At 53.6% G+C, this 17,587-nt stretch overlaps 1 protein-coding gene across 1 annotated transcript; it reads right to left on the minus strand.

Annotated features, from left to right (window-relative positions):
* Positions 1-10,389: 10,389 nt before the first annotated feature.
* On the minus strand, positions 10,390-14,052 carry LOC149915684 (uncharacterized). Its single transcript, XM_090151446.1, has one exon. It carries the CDS (start codon positions 13,639-13,641, stop codon positions 10,621-10,623), a length of 3,021 nt encoding a protein of 1,006 aa, XP_090007572.1. The 5' UTR covers positions 13,642-14,052; the 3' UTR covers positions 10,390-10,620.
* Between the last annotated feature and the right edge of the window lie 3,535 nt (positions 14,053-17,587).

A 17,587-nucleotide genomic window follows, 5' to 3' on the forward strand; every position in this document is an offset into this window, starting at 1 on the left:
CATGTGCCGGTAGCGGCTCGGCGCTACGCATGCGCCCCTCTCGGCAGAGCACTACGCGTGCCCAAGCCTAGACGCTGCACTGCGCAAGCGCCACCCTCCGCACCGCACTACGCATGTGCCTGTTCCCGAGGCAGGCTCGAGCGTCAGACCGTCGGAGGAAATAGACAAGGAGCACTTCCGACAGCAAGAGAGAAAACCGTTGCTGAGCCAGCAGGAATTGACTGCTCGACTGCATCTCAGGGCTTGGTAGATTTGAAAGCTATTTATGAGTTCTCTGGCGCATGCGTGCTGTTGCCTGGAGGACTAACCCTAACAAAGCTCGGCAGATTCGCTGCGCAGAGCGATGAGAACGTACGTACGCCACTTCCGCGTGCCTGCGCGCATGCGTACTGCTGCCTGCGGCACCGAACATACGCGGCCGCAATTCCACCGATTGGCCACGAGGGGGCACCAGAGACCGCGGAAACAACAGCTCCGACTGGACTGACGCGGAGCCGCGCCGCAGCTTCTGGCGCTCCGCTCCTTCTCTCTCGTGAGGGCAGAGGAAAAACGCAGTTAGGTCGGGGTTGAGGGAGGAGAGAATTACGTCAGTTGGAACAAGACGAAGAAAAACAAGGAAAACTTCTCTATGCCCAGCAAAACTCTGCTAAGTGCTTAAGAATATCGGTAAATAAATAAATAACGTCATCATCAAATTGATTTTGTCATGCTTTTTTTTTTTTTTTTGAAGGCAACTGAGGTGATGAAAAAGCTGGTGTCAATTGGACAGGAGGGCGCAGTGAAGCCAAGGATGGCGAGGAATGATTAACAATCCTTAACGTTGCAAAAGAAAACAAACAAAAAAACCACCAGTAAAACAACTTCTGTACCTGGCCATGCAACTCTGAGATCCCGTCTGGGTCTCCCGGCGCTTGTAAATATCCACCGGGTCAATTTTGATATCGAGCGATTTGTTGTCAGTTCTTCCATTCACAGTCAATGCCAGGATCTGCCGCCGCAGGGCGTTCTGACCATGGGCACCACTGCTGAACTGTTTCAATATCAGTGGGATTCCCAGGCACGGTTTCAAGGATTTGGTCTACTTTTGACCCAAAGGGAGAATTGATATGAAATGCGAGGTATGCATAAGTCATCATGAGGCGTGTTTCTCAGCATCACCTTTGGGAAACAAAGGATTTTTCATAAAAGTCTCAATACAGCAGTAAAATAGAACACTGTATAAAAACAATGAGAACGCTTTGTGAGCAGGCAAGGAGCTTTACGACCTCTGCCTGGGAAATCCAGAGCCACTTGCCCACAGACTCCTCTTTGGCAGCTGTTCTAGATTCAGCTGAACATTCTGTTCCAGAGCACAACTCAAAACTACAGAGGAAACAAAGGGAGTTCTACATAGGCAGAATAAAAAGAATGCTATGTTTCTTCAGTATTGAAAAACCAACAACAGAAGCCATTCCCCAAATTCCACTGCGGGAAACATAGCGGCAGAGAAGAAAGCATCCATATTTCCCCGAACCAGTGCTCGAAGGAAAAAAGGAAAACAAACAAACAAACAAGTTTCATATGTTACCTGCTTGAAGGCGTATACCACTCTCACTCTTTAAAAGCATTAAAGAAAAAAAAGTAAAATGCATAGAGTAATCTCTTCCAACAACACGTGCATTTGGTCTGGGCAGCAAAGGGCGCAGCTCTGTATCACAAAGAACCGAAGGCATAAGCACCAGGCTCCTAAGTTCCAGCCAAACCAACCAAACGTGCCTATGGACAGGCAGAATCCTTAAGTAGGACAGCCAGTGAAAACGTCAAACAAAGCACCCGATTCTCAGCCTTCTTGTTCCTTTTTGAAAATCCAGAGGTCTCTGTGTTAGCTCCACCTCTAGCCTGTAAAGCCCGAGCTCGCCGTCTGGGGGAAGTCCAAGAAAAGGCTGGGTTATTACAGCGAGTCCCCAGTAGGATTGACATTTTTTCTAGCCTCAGGTCTCAGTTCTTTTACACATGCGAGGTATCTCTCAGGGTCATCTGGTGGTCTTTTGATGAAGGCCATGTCTTTCTTGCTGTGCACACTTGGACCTGGTTCAAGCTGAAGGATGCTTGACTCACTCCAGGCAGTCGTCTTATCAGCCACAACTCAGAAACCTTGCTGACAACACCAAGCTGTGGGGAGCAGCGACACGCCAGCAGTGACATGGGACGCCAACCAGAGGGACCCAGAGAGGCTTGAGCAGCGGGCACAGACAAACCTCATCAGCTTCAACAAATCCAGGCGCAGTGTCTTGCACCTGGGACAAGAGAACCCCCCACTACCAATACATGCTGGGGGATGAAAGGGCTGAGCCTAGGCCCGTCCCAAAAGAGCTGGTGGATGGCAAGCTGTACACGAGCCAGCAAAGTGCCCTCCCAGCCCGGAAAACCAGCCACATCCTGGGCTGCACCAAAAGACGTGCGGTCAGCAGGTGAAAAGAGGTGATCCTGCCCCTCTGCTCTGTGCTGAAGAGGCCTCACCTGGAGTACTGCGTCCATATGAAGAGCCCTCAGTGCAGAAGGGACATGGACCCGTTGGAGCACATACAGAGGACGGCCACAAGGAAAAAAAAAAAAAAAAAAAAAAAGAACCAAAGGATCAAACACCTCACCTGTGAGGACAGGCTGAGAGAGCTGGGGCTGTTCAGCCCGGAGAAGTGAAGGCTCCGAGGTGACCTGGTAACAGCCTTTCGATACCCAAAGGGGAGCTAAAGGAAAGAAGGAGGGAAAATTTAGGTTAGATATAAGGAAAATATCCTTCATAGCAAGGGACAAGGGGAAACGTTTTAAGCTGGGGAAGGGAAGATTTAGGTTGGATGGCAGGGGGAAGTTCTCCACAGAGAGAGCGGTGAGGTGCTGGAACAGCTGCCCAGAGAGGCTGTGGATGCCCCGTCCATCCCTGGAGGTGTTCAAGGCCAGGTTGGATGGGGCCCTGGGCAGCCCGGTCTAGTATGAAATGGGGAGGTTGGTGGTCCTGCATGTGGCAGGGGGGGGGGTTGGAGATCCACGATCCTCGAGGTCCCTTCCAACCCGGGACATTCTGTGACTCTGCGCAGTGGACCAGGTTGCCCAGAGATGCGGTGGATGCCCTGTCCCTTCCAAGGTGACACGCAGGGCAACCTGATCTAGCTGTGAATGTCCCTGTTCATTGTGGGTGAGTCGGACTAGATCATCATAAATGGTCGCTTCCGACTCTAAGGAGTCTCTGGTATGATACCTGAAGCCATGTCCACAAAGGACATCGATGGCATGGTGAGCAACCAGGGTAGGTGGGGAAGCCTGTGTGCTCAACAGCTCCGGGGAAACTCACCAAGTAGTCCAGTCGGGAAGATTCACATCAGCCATAGAGCCTCTCTGTGCCAGTCCCAGTATTCAGCACACCAGAGGTACTGCTTCATCACACTGGTGGGTCCCACAGCGGCAGAGCTAGCTATTGAATGGGGGCCAGGGGATGGAAGGAAGAGGGGTGGGGAGGTTGGGTATCATACAGACTAGGAAACTAACAGCATCCCCTGACAATTGGGATGGAGATATCTGGGGTGATCCAGACAAAGTGGTCCAGTAGAAGACAATCCTTTGTTTCCTAGAAAGACGAAGCCGGATCTGCCATAAAAACAGAAAGAACCCTAGGACCCTGGGGTGGTCGGCCACAACGTGCTCTGAGAACTGTGCCCTGACATCTGTTACTACTGACAAATCTGTAAGGGAGGTCTAGGAGAGAACCAGACAAAACAGGAACAGAATACTCGTGTTCAGTATGCTCAAGTAGTGGAGACTGCATTACACTAAGCGAGGATGAAGAAAACGGCCACTGGGGCTGGGGCTTTTCTTAAGCTCAGGTCCCAGCCTGATACACGCACCTCACTCTATCACCAGCCACGTAGCTTATTGGGCTGGAAGAATAAACCCCAGGGAGCAAGGCGAGCCCCTTGTGACCCCCATTCCATCTCTAAGTGAGCGTCCCACAGCCATCACCAAACCCACCTGCATACAAGCGATGCATGAACAAGGGATTCATGGCGTTCCATTATCTGCTCCACAGATTTCACAGTGCTTAAACCACTAACTAGAGGAGCCCCAGAAACCCTTAAACCCCATCGAGCTGCAAAACAGAACGGGATCCAAAGAGACACGGAGCATAATTTAAATACGCGCCCTTAAACAATACTCAGCATGGGCGGAATTAATCCGTGGCAGAGGAGACACAGAGGGGACAGGGGCAGAGGACACAGGGAGAACACAAAGACACAAGTAGGACACAGAGGGAACGTGTCATAAAATAGGTTGGGACAGTGTGGTAGTTTGGAGTCCCAGGTCGATGATTGTGCAATGAGAGTCATGAAAGAGGAACGGAGACTTCACAAGAAGGTACTGGGCTTGAAAAGAGTTGCAAAGGAAACCTGGAGAATGCAGAATCTCTTTACAGAAAAGCACATTAGCTCCAGGCGTTTCCAGAGTTGCAATGCTCAGTCAGCCAACCAGCATTACCTTGGGGCTGATTGAAGCATTCCAGACATGAGATAAGAGTAAAAGAGAGGAATGAACGTCAGTCTCTTCATTACCAATTCAGAGAAAAGCAGATAACCCCTTCACTCCCCTCAGAGAACAATTGGAAGGCATCATAAGGAGAGGCATAGCGGACATAGCTACTCTAAACCAACTTAGGATCCCCACAGAAAGGCAGAAGCCAAAACCCTGCAAAAAAGAAAGGATCACTTACCTCTTTCCAAGAACCAGAGCTCACCCAACAATCCACAGGAGGCAGTCTCCAGGAAGAAACCCTGCCTTTGGGGCTGCCAGCCCTTAAATGAGGAGAGGGAGGGGCTGGAGCCAGGCTCAGCCTCATCTGGTTCTCTAGGTGCATTGCTTCCACCTGTGCTTGCAGGGCTACACCCCTCACCAGGTGCTCCGTCACTGCTTCAGGCTGTGATCTCAAAGTTCCCATAAAAGCATGAAAAAAAAAAAAAAAAAAAGTAATGAAGTAATGACTGGCAGCCAATTGGGCAAGGGGGGAGGGAGGGGGTTATCGATGGACAAGCTAGGATGGTCCACATGTTTTGATTCCAGTCTGTCCTCAATGGCAATTGGTGGCATTTCTAATAAATAGGGGAGCACAGATTTCTATACTGATACAGCAAGATGCTGAGAAGCTGCATGTGCAACAAAAGGGCTGAGACTACCGGTGTGAATGGAGCGAGTGCTGTCTGCCAAACTGCCAGGGTCAGCTTTGGCTCCCCAGTGAGAAATCTGTGTCATCTACTTGCACAGCAATTAAAGACCATTGTGAAATTATTTTAGGATTTGGTTCCTCAGTGGGTGAACCTGGCACCTGCCCGCATGGCAGCGTGAAGCCCTTTGGCTCAAACATCGATCCCAAACCCCAAAGAAGTCGGGAGGCTGTAGAGTGCGTACTTCGTGCAGCCCCTGCACTCCTCGAGTCAGAGATCACTGACGTACTGCAGGACCCCATTTCTGTTGCGGCACGACAGGGGATTGCTGAAGTCACTGCAGATTTGGAGAAAAGACAGATCATCTCCAGAATGCACTCCCCATACAAGCGGCCCACGTGTGTGGGGCACAAGCCCCATTCTGGGGGCAATGACCCCCACCTGTGGGGCGCTACCCCCACCCCACTGTCACAGCCGTGTGCGGAGGACACCATCACCCCACTGCGCACAGCCATCAACTTCTCCCAGGACTCCACGCACCCCACAGGCATCCCTGACCCTGCCCTCAACCCCACGGTGACATGGGCACGGAGCGAAGGGGGACAGGTAGTGTGGGGGGAGGTGAGGAGACATGAGGGGACATGTGGGGACACGGGGTTGATGTGTGGGGTCATAAAAAGCCAAAAATGAAACTTGGAGTTGAAGAAAGGCCCTTGGAAAAAAATACATTAAAGTATAAAGAAGACAGAAGCTGCGTGAACATTAATACGGCCCTGTGCTTTCTGCCAACGGGCTTTAATTTCGTTATCATTAAATTTGCTGGGCAGTTACACTTTGGTAATGCGAACATTTAGAAAAGATGCAACGGATGCTGGCAAAAGGAAAAAAAAAAACCTCTTTTTTTACAGCTATTTATAAGCACTTAGCACAGCTCTCCTGGGTTTGGAGAAGTTTCCCTCTTTTTTCTTCGTCTTTCCCCCCACACACCCTCCACTTCTAACTTCGTGTTCTGCCCCCGTCATTACGAGACACAGAGAGAACGAATCGCCAGGGACTGCGCCGCGGGTCCCCGGCAATCCGTCAGAAAAGTTCTTTCCGCGGTCTCTGCTGCCACCTCGTGGCCAATGCGCGGAACTGCCGCTGCCCGCTGCTTAGGCCGGCAAGCGGTATAACGCATGCGCGTAGAAACGCGGAAGTGGCGTTTTAACCGCTCTGCGCAGCTAATCCGCCACTCTCTGTGGTGATCAGTCCTCCAGGTAATAGCGAACACGCGCCCGTCAACTGAAAGATAGCAATTGTTTCGACAAACCACTACGGGGACGGGCAAGCAGCCGATTCTCGGACCGCCGGCTCAGCGATATTCTCCCCTTCTAATCCAGGATGCCCCTCGTCTATTTCCGCCCTTTTATGCCCGAGCCCACCCGGGAACGGACCGGGTCGGCTCAGGGCTGCCTCTCAGCGCCTCGTGGCACCCAACGTGCTTGCCGCCGCGGTGGAGGAGCAGACGTCCCGTTCCAGCCCCAGCTCTGCACCGCAGCGTTCCTGGAAAAGCAAGTCTCGCGAGAGCAACGCGCACGTGCGAATCTAGGCACTGCGCACGCGGCAGTCTCTCTAGGCACCGCACTACGCAGGCGCGGTTCTCGAGACAACAGCACGGAGTACGGACGCGCGGTTCATGAGAAAGCACAACGCATGCGCCAGTGGTTTAAAAAAAAAAAAAAAAAAAAACCACACACCACTACGCGCGCACTGGATTCTGCTCCGAACGGGGCATGCGCCGGATTCTGCCCGCCACGGCGCATGCGCCTGTCTGTGCCCCGCAATGCGCATGTGCCAAGTGCTCTGCGCACGCGCCAGCTGCAAGAGCGCATTGGGCATGCGCGACCGTTCGCACCGCTCTGCGCATGCGCGAGTCTCGGCACCGCGATGCGCATGCTCTCCTCACGGCCGCAAAACGCATGCGCCATCGTTTGCAGTGCGCATGCGGCAAGCATGTCACCGAACTGCGCGTGCGGCCGCCTTGGCACGGCACTGCGCATGCGCTTCTCGCGCGCGGATTACGGCGTACGCTCGTTTTCGGGCACGCACCTACGCGTTCGCTTTTTTCGTCGCCTCATTGCGCAAGCGGCGGGTGCACGGTCCGCCTAGACAGTACGTTCTGGAAGCAGACCGGGGCATAAAACCGCCCGAGGAAATAGACAAGGAGCATTCTGGATTGGAAAAGAGAGAATAGTGTCGCGGAGCCGGCGGTCCAAGTATTGCCTGCTCACCTGCATCTCAGGGCTTCGAAGAAATGGATGCTATTGGAAAGCTGGACGGCGCATGCGCACTACTTCCCGGAGGACCGAGCATAACGCAGATCGGCGGGGTGCCTGCGCAGAGGAGCAGGACCGTGCGCGCACCACTTCCGGATCAAACACCTCACCTGTGAGGACAGGCTGAGAGAGCTGGGGCTGGGGCAATACATGTTGGGGGATGAAAGGGCTGAGCATACCCAACCCCTTCAAAGCAGTGTCTTTCCACCCCAGTTTTTGGACTGCAGCACCAGCCCCACACAGGGTCCAGCCTTCTCCGGTTTGATCTCGTGCAGGATATTCTTGCAATGTGTGTGACAAAATATACATATATACACCTATATACAGAGCGGGCATTCCTGGGAAGATTTGGCTAGACGATAAGTGATGCAAACTATCTGAGATCTTCCCCAAGTTAAGTAGAAGGACTCCCCAAAAGAACTATGACAACGGAGTTCACGAAATATAAATATTATCCAATTCTAATGCAGAAACAACATTTGATTCCCACAACACCACCTCCTATCTGTCTCCCTCAGAGATTCCCAGGAGCACCTCAGGCTGCTGCTTTCTCGTGACAGCCTGGCCATCTGCCCCAGCAGCTCCTTAAGCAGAGTACGCCTGCAACTAGCTTCCTTTAACTGGCTGGTAGGTATGGTGAGATAGTTCCTTTACGGGAATCGAAATGGAAATCACAATGAGTTGGATGGCATCCTGCTTTTCTTCTCCAGTGCCAGAGAAGTCCACATATTCCAGCACCACAAAAGGTCATGCACACAGCCCAGTGCTGCGGAAGGCAGTTCTGTCCAACACCGCGACGTCTCTGCCACCCAACGCAGCTTGAAGCCACCGTGCCTCAGCCTCCATTTTGAGCTGGGGCCAGAAGGCCGCCCCGCCCTATAGCCCCACCCTCCCTTCATTGTGAGTTAGGCCGGAAGGCTGCACTGCCCAATAGCACTGCAGGCCGCTGCCCCACCCTCCATTACGTGCCAGGCAGGCACACAGCATAGAAGACTGTGGGCGCACCCCCCCACGGCATTCACTGTCTGCACACCCTTGCGACAGGGACGAGAGGCAGTGGGCGCTACGGGGCCAGGGGCAGCTGTCCTTGCAGGCCCCAGGAAGGAGAGTAGCTTTCAGCGGCCTTCGGCCACAGCTTTTGGAGGCTGAGGGTCTCTTCAGGTCCCTGCGACCATGCCGCAGAGACAGGCAAAGTGCTGCCAGCCCTCTCTGCGCCGGGGCCCGGCCCAGCCCCCTGCCTGCCCCGCACAGCGGGAGGAGCACAGGCGGGAGCTGGAGGCGCTGCGGGCCCAGCTGGAGGGCGAGCGGCTCCGCTCCCAGGAGATGCAGCGCCGCCGGGCCGTCGAGAGACGTGAGCTGCAGGAGGCGGCAGAGCGGGAGCGGCAGCTCCTGGCCGACCGACTGCGCTCCAACTGGGAGCGACAGCGGGCGTCAAAGCTGCAGCGCCTGCGGGAGCAGAGCCAGAGGCAGCGGGAGGCGGACATCCGCCAACTGCTGCAGATGAAGGAGGCCCAGCTCCGCCAGACGCAGGAGCGGCTGCAGCAGCGGTGCAACAACGCCAACCGCCAGGTACGGGATCTGCTGCGGCAGCTAGCAAAGGAGCTGCTGAGTGGCGAGAGCAGCAGAGAGGCCCACAGACTGCAGCAGGAAGTCCAGCGGCAGCTCTGCAGGAAGCCCTGTGCAGAGCAGGCCGCCCACGTCCTGCGCCTCCAGCGCGAACTGCAGGAGCAGAGGAGACGCTTCCTGTATTACATCCTGGAGCACGGACAGGGGCAGCCGCCCGCCTCCTGCAACGGGGCCAGGGCTGCAGCCGCTGGGCCGCGCACACGGCAAAGGCCAGCCTGCCGTCGGGCTGTAGCAGAAGCGGGTGTTCAGGCTGCAGAGCAACAACAGGCCTGCCCACCTGAGCACAGGGAGCTGCGGGAGCAGAGTGCCCATCTGCTGAGGGCACTGAAGGACTTGCAGAGACAATGCAGCCTCCTTGGAGAGGAGAACTGCCTGCTGAGGAGCAGAAGCTCTCAGCAGATGAGGGAGGAGGTGGAGCGGCTCAAGGACAAGACGCATACGCTCAGCCTCCTTACCAAGCAGCTGCGGGAAACAGTCCGGCAGCTCAAGGAGGCCTCTTCCACATCCAGAGGGGCCCCAGAAAAGGCAGAGGAAGCCAACCAGCTGCAGGGGCAGCATTTGGAAAAGGAGAGTGGGAAAAAGCTGGAGCCGCACGGAAATCCAGAACAGGAATGGCTGGAGAAGTCGGGAGGGTGGCTGATGGCAAGCTGCAGCCTGCATTCTCGCAGACGATCACCAGCACTAATTCGAAGATTCATAGCTCGTCACAGCTACAATCCTTTTGAGGGCCCTAATGAGGACCCAGAAAACGAGCTTCCACTGACTGCTGGACAATACCTTTACATCTTCGGAGACGTAGATGAAGATGGCTGGTTTCTGGGAGAGCTGACGGATGGCACAAGAGGACTGGTCCCTTCCAATCTGGTGGAAGAAGTTTCAGATGATGACCTGGATACGACTGTGCCTCCACAGCTTTGTGATCTCCTGCTGGATACCGACGATGACGAGCAACTAGGCAGCAGGAGCGGTGGCAGAAAGTGATGGTCACCATCCAGAAATCTGTGTCCGTGTATTGGCTGAGCCTGGGGGATGCGGAGATTCCTCTCCATAATACGGCAGCATCCCATCAAGATTCCATATTTTCATCCACATAGATGAAGAATACCTCCTGCTCCACTTGATGTTCAACTGAAGCATGGTCCATCGGCACATGTTGTAGTAGTCTCTCATCGTTCGTCCTCTGCCGACCGAGGGCGCCACTTGCCAGCGAAACCGACCCCAACCGGGCCGGGGCCAAATGCTCACACAGACCCCAGAGTGCGTGAGGCAAAATGGCGTTTATTAAAATGTGGTAGGCACTTAAATATTCTTGTCCCGCTTTGTCCACACCCCTTGCTTACCTGCTGTCCTATTGTGGGGCAGCGTTTGGCAAGCCCTGAGCATAGGAAACCTGACCCCGTCACATACCGTTTCCTCGCCACGCCTACTACATCTCCCCCTCCCTATGCTCAGGAATATCCCGTAACAGCGCGATCGCAACGCGAGTACATCTCTCACAACTGTTCCTTCGTTTTGTGATACAGAATCCGTTGGTCCATAACTTGCCACATGATCCTTGTGAGGCAATTCTGGAAACACATGATTATGCACGGCAAAATGGCCGCAATACAAATTATTGCGAGCAATACTAGCGCAACTACCTTAATAATTTTCGCAACCCATCCTCCAAAGTTGCCAAACACACTTCTCAGCCAGTCCCCGATGGGGTCGTCCTCCACTTGGATCTTCTCCGTATGGTCTCGCAGGGCTTTCAGCGCTTTATGGATGGATACACTGTGGTCGCTAAGATTGAAGCAACACATTCCTTCTAGGTCTTCACATCCATGCCCCTGTGCCAGGAGCAAGAAGTCGATGGCTGCTCTGTTTTGCAGCACCGCATGCCGAATGCTGTTTGTGTCTTCTAGCATCGCATTCAATATTAATGTTGTTAAATTCGCCTGCTTAGCTGACCAACATGCTAGGCGTTCTATCTGAGCCAAGCTCTGTGCTGCAGCAACCCCAGGGGCGAAAAATGATGCGAATATCCGTGCTGTGGCACTCCATAACTCTACCTCATCGTTACAATTATCCGGGAGAGGGCTCGAACGCTTTCGGCGACGATGGTGACCCGTGATGCTCGGGCCATACTGCATCCATGTCGTGAAATTCGGAGACAGTAATGTCAGTTCCCCTAGGTAACAGGGTCCTCCTAAGGCATTGTGCGGGATGCCCTGCCAGGCTCTATCCCCACAGATCAAGAAGATTCCAGGGGGCAACGCCTTAGCCGTTTTGTTATTCCATAGCACCTCGTTGACCCCCCGTTTGAAAGTGAACCCATACCCATAAAAGTCCCAAACTGCCGTACAATTAAATGAGGATCTACCGCTAGATTTAGAAAGGACCCCACCCTTTGACAAGCAGGTTGTATTGCGCCCTGTGAAGACCCGTGTTTCATTTTTGGTATACCCGCAATAACCCGAAGTAATGGAGAAAGCCTCCGTGTTCACAGGACTGACCACAGTCCAAGAGGTCTCGTTGTATGGCTTCAGCCGCGGATCTGTGCCTGCCCACCGGGCAATTAAGGCCTGCAGTTGTATCCGAGCAGACACACCCCGCAGGTAATCTCGCCCCAACAGGGTTCCCGGTACCTGCGCTACCAGCGGGGTCAGCAGGACGGGCTTCTCCAGGGAACCGTCTCTGTTGACCACGATTATCTCGATCTGCTTGGCTGACCTCCGCGTTGGAGCAGTTCCCCCCACTCCCGCTATAGTTTGAGTGGCCCCCATTGGCCACGTGGGCGGCCAGTCGGACTCCGCAAAAACCGTCACATCCGCTCCTGAGTCCACCAGGGCGGTAAGGAAAATAGATCGCGGCCCTGGGGAGCCAGCGGGAAGCTCCGTAATTGCGGCTGTAATCTTCACCAAGGGGCGCTCCCCGCAGCTCAACGATAGCGCAGCTAGTGGCAGGCCTAGATCCAAAGCCCGCCTTTCCTGAGAATCCCGTGAATCGTAAGAGGGACCCTCATCCCCCCTACCTCGAGATCGCAGCCCACGAGCTCTACATTGCGGTGCAGTGTGACCTCTCCTCCCGCACATTTGGCACACTATACCCCCGTTGCTCTTACACTGTGCCTTGAAATGACCTAATTGACCGCACCTGAAGCATGGCCCAGGCGGGCGATCTGGACTCTGCCGCCCGGCAACCCCATGCGCTAGCATCACCTCAGCTACCGCTGCAGCAACCTCGCTTGCCACTGATGATTGAGACTTTTGCTTGTCCATCACATACTTAAGGACCTCACCGGGGGTGTGGAACCTGTCTGGCGCCGCCCGTAATAGAGCCCGTACGTCCGAGCTCGACTTTTGATAGAGGCAATCCAGGATCACGGGGCCGTGCACTGCCCTAGGCAGCTCCGATCCCTCCACTGCCTTGATCAATCTATCCGCAAAATCCTGGAAGGATTCAGTGGGACCTTGTGCAATCTCCGTCCACGGAGTAGACGGCTCAGCATTTCTTGCGAGCCTTCTGAACGCCTCAAGGGCAGCGTCTGTAGTGGCTATTAGTTCCCCGGGCCTCAGCTCCGTAAGCTGGGCATGTGCAGTGATCATACCCGGCGTACTACCCGTCAATCTCTGCAGGTTAGACGCGTGAAGCGGATTCCCCTGATCGTTCTGGGCTGTAACCAGCATTTGTCTAAGTCTAGCCTGCCATTCCTCCTTCCAAAGCGTATACTGCACCGGTTTCAAAATCATGCGCATCAGATTCTCAATATCGTATGGTAACAGGGGTCCCGGCAATATTAATGTCTCCAAGGCGTTCATTGTCAGGGGGGACTTCAATCCTTTCTTTTCAACTGCCTCAAGCACCCTCGCTATCGCTTTCGGGTCCAGCGGGACCCAGATCGGGTTATCATCATCGGAAATCACTACCGGAAATGCCTCCGGGTTCGCAAGGCCCCGGTCTTGTGCCTCCTCCTTTACTTTAGCCCAATCAGTCAGCAGACGCCCGTCCCTCCCCCCTTTGGGACGAAGCCCCGCCCTTGCCTTTTCTTCCTCCAAAGAAGGATATAACGACCGCGGAGGGTAGGGCGGGGGCGGAGCGGGCGGAGTGGGCGGAGCGGTTGGTAGACATGCGGTCGGGAGTTCCTCTTCCCCGCCCTTCGCCGCGGCGACCGTCGCCATCTTGTCCGCCACGCTTTGGTCGTCAGTACTGCAAGGTAGCAAAGACCCGCCCCCCGGAGCCCTTTCCACCCCTTTTTCCACCTTAAGCTTACCCTCCTCTTTAGCCGCCTTAAGGGCTCCAAGTATCAAGCCCCAGGTTTTAAGTTCAGCAGCCTTTTGGTTATTCATGGCGCGTTGGCATAAAGCCGAGGTGAGCGAATCCCACCTACCCGAATCCAGCACTTGCTGAGGGGAGTCCAGCTCCCCTCCCTTTTTTAAAACCGAAAGCACCGCGGCTACCTCCTTCTTTGAAGGGGTATTTTTGCCGCAGTAGTCCTTACAAAACTGCAAAAGTACCTTAATAATCTGTTCCATGGTTACACACGCGACCTGCCGCCACTTCACAGGCTCTTCTCCGCGATGTGTCTTCCGTGAGCGACCTGCCGCCACTCCGCAGGCTCTTCTCCGCTTCACGGGCACGCCGGGTGGTTAACCCTCGATAGGCAGATCACGTCGGGGTCACCACTTGTTGTAGTAGTCTCTCATCGTTCGTCCTCTGCCGACCGAGGGCGCCACTTGCCAGCGAAACCGACCCCAACCGGGCCGGGGCCAAATGCTCACACAGACCCCAGAGTGCGTGAGGCAAAATGGCGTTTATTAAAATGTGGTAGGCACTTAAATATTCTTGTCCCGCTTTGTCCACACCCCTTGCTTACCTGCTGTCCTATTGTGGGGCAGCGTTTGGCAAGCCCTGAGCATAGGAAACCTGACCCCGTCACATACCGTTTCCTCGCCACGCCTACTACAGGCACAAAGACCTTGAAAATTTATCACTTGTATGACTGGGAATTTACTACATTTGGACTGAAAAAAATCTAAAAAAAATTAAAAAACACCATAAAATAACCAAACTCAAAACGCACGTGTGAAGTCTTCTTGTTTTCTGGCAGTCCGCTTTTGTAAAGGTATGAGGAAAGCAAGAGGCTGAGGAAAGCCTCCAAAGTCTTTCTCAAGCGCACTACCTACAAGTATTGGAATCGAGAGAGAAAGGAATCATTACTGCTTGCTTCTGTTCTTCGGGATACCTGAAGTACCTTGGAAGGCCACACTTCCTGAGCAATATAAACATTCTGTCCCAAAGCAGCTCTTTGACCGTTTCCACTGGGTGATAAGGCATAGCGCTTGCATCATCTGAAGGCACGGACTCAGGTGCCAATCCAAATCCTTAACTGCAGGTCCTTACATTCTATACATACATGCTCAAGCTCCCTCTTGTAATTTTCCATCCATCCCTACGTGTCAGCAGAGCGCTTAACAAGTCTCCTTTAGTCTAGACACCAACTGCGCACACAACTGAGACACAGCTGCACCATTCCTAGAAAAACAGCTTTACAATTTCCCATAATAAAGTACCCGGCTCGCTCATATCCAACTTACTATAGGACACAGATTTATGCCTTATTTGCCCATCTCTGATATTGATAGCACCTGCCAGCCCCCAGAAATTACTATTTTAACACAAGGCCCAGAGGCAAAAACAACAGAATCCTACTAGAAATCATTCCGGTCAATGAGAATAGTTTTCTGCTGTGCCTGTTTCGAAAACCCATGTAATCAGTGACACGTGAAAATACGTGAACAATAGTCACCGCATCTCTGCGGCGCTACCTGAAAATATAAATTTGCTGGAAAGCATTAAGGTTTGAATCTCAGGGTTACCAAGTGCTTTGGTACAAAGCCAGCATTCATCCGCCCTATACCACGGTGAGGCATTAAATTACCAGAAGGAGCAACTCCACCTATTTCACTGATTACACTTTCGTCTTGGCCATACGTAATAGCTCAACTCTCTGCAACCAGCAGAGAAGACTGACCAGGCTTTAGGAAACGACATATTCATTGGCATCAGAGAGAGGCCTTTCTGACACTGACTTTTTTCACACAGCTCAGCTATCTCAAATGCCCACCCCCTGCCCCCTACACCCGGAAAAAAAACAGACAGACCCAAACAAAAAACACTTGCACATTGGACTCCTTGGGCTTGAGAGAGGCTTAACTGGCTTAACTTCTATTGTGCGCTAGTAACATGGAGCGCAAGAAAAGCTTTCCAAAGGGAATGAGCTGGAAACTGGGTATGTGAACAAGTAATCCTCAAAAAAGGAGCGCCTGCCGCAGCTGGCTGGGGAGGGCCTGCGTATACCCCGTGCCCTTGTGGGCTATCTGTCCAGCTGCAGGAGGACCAGAGAAGGGCAGCTGAAAAGATGAAAAGCTGCAGCTGAGCCTGATAGACCCGCACAGCTCTCGGGCCATCTTGCCGATGGCAGCTGTGACGCATCGATTCGTTCTATGCAGGTGAATTAATTTTTTCCATCTGCAAACTTAGGTGGAGAACTGCAGTTTTCGTTAGTCTTTGTGGAAACGCTGTAATGGTCCACACTAATCTCAAAACAGCAACTCTGTGCTGTGACTGCCTGCGTAGACCTGCTGGGGCCTAACACTACCCATTTTAGGGCATAAAAAAGAATAAAAAGCCAAAAATGAAACCTGGAGTTGAAGAAAGGCCCTTGGGAAAAAATACATTAAAAGTAGGAACAAGACAGAGGCTGAGTGAACATTAATATGGCCCCGCGCTTTCTGCCAATGGGCTTTAATTTCGTTATCATTAAATTTGCCGGGCAGTTGCATTTTGGTCTGTGAACATTTAGAAACAATGCAACAGATGCTGGCAAAAAGAAAAAAAAAAAAAAAAAGAACTTATTTTTTCACAGCTACTTATAAGCACTTAGCAGAGCTTGCCTGGGTTTGGGGTAGTCTCTCTCTTTTTTTCTTCGTCTTTCCCCCCACAACGCCCCCGCTTCCAACTTCGCGCTCTTCTCCCGCCATCACAAGACAGAGAGAACGGGTCGCCAGGGGAGAAAAACGCGGGCCGATCCCGTCAGAAAAGTTCTTTCCGCGGTCTTTGCTGCCACCTCGTGGCCCATGCGCGGAACTGCCGCTGTCTGTCGCCGCGTCCCGCAAGCAGCACAACGCATGCGCGTACAAATGCGGAAGTGGCGTTTTAACCGCTCTGCGCAGCTAATGCGCCGCTCTCTATGGTGATCAGTCCTCCAGCTAATAGCGACCGTGCGCCCGTCCACTTAAAGACAGCAATTGTTTCGACAGACCACGACGGGGACGGGCAAGCAGTCGATTCCCGGGCCGCCGGCCCAGCGATATTCTCCCCCTTCTAATCCAGGATGCCCCTCGTCTATTTCCGCCCTTTTATGCCCAAGCCCACGCGGAAGCGGACCGGTTGGGCTCACAGCTGCCCCTCAGCGCCTCGTGGCATCCAACTTCCTCTCCGCCCCGGTGAACCAGCAAAGTCCCTTTCCACCCCCAGCCCTGCACCGTCCCCCAGCCGTTTAAAAGCCCTCCCAGCGGCAGTGGAACGCGAGCAGCTCGGAGAGTCGCGGTCGCGGTACTGGCGTGCAGCAGCACCCACGCGGCAGCAACCCGCGACCAGCGAGCCTCGGGAGAGCAACGCGCACGCGCGAGCCCGGGCACTGCAGTGCGCATGTGCCGGTAGCGGCTCGGCGCTACGCATGCGCCCCTCTCGGCAGAGCACTACGCGTGCCCAAGCCTAGACGCTGCACTGCGCAAGCGCCACCCTCCGCACCGCACTACGCATGTGCCTGTTCCCGAGGCAGGCTCGAGCGTCAGACCGTCGGAGGAAATAGACAAGGAGCACTTCCGACAGCAAGAGAGAAAACCGTTGCTGAGCCAGCAGGAATTGACTGCTCGACTGCATCTCAGGGCTTGGTAGATTTGAAAGCTATTTATGAGTTCTCTGGCGCATGCGTGCTGTTGCCTGGAGGACTAACCCTAACAAAGCTCGGCAGATTCGCTGCGCAGAGCGATGAGAACGTACGTACGCCACTTCCGCGTGCCTGCGCGCATGCGTACTGCTGCCTGCGGCACCGAACATACGCGGCCGCAATTCCACCGATTGGCCACGAGGGGGCACCAGAGACCGCGGAAACAACAGCTCCGACTGGACTGACGCGGAGCCGCGCCGCAGCTTCTGGCGCTCCGCTCCTTCTCTCTCGTGAGGGCAGAGGAAAAACGCAGTTAGGTCGGGGTTGAGGGAGGAGAGAATTACGTCAGTTGGAACAAGACGAAGAAAAACAAGGAAAACTTCTCTATGCCCAGCAAAACTCTGCTAAGTGCTTAAGAATATCGGTAAATAAATAAATAACGTCATCATCAAATTGATTTTGTCATGCTTTTTTTTTTTTTTTGAAGGCAACTGAGGTGATGAAAAAGCTGGTGTCAATTGGACAGG

The sequence above is a fragment of the Phasianus colchicus genome, chromosome 16 (assembly GCF_987193195.1).
Source record: "Phasianus colchicus chromosome 16, bPhaCol1.hap1.1, whole genome shotgun sequence".
In the NCBI taxonomy this organism is placed as follows: domain Eukaryota; kingdom Metazoa; phylum Chordata; class Aves; order Galliformes; family Phasianidae; genus Phasianus; species Phasianus colchicus.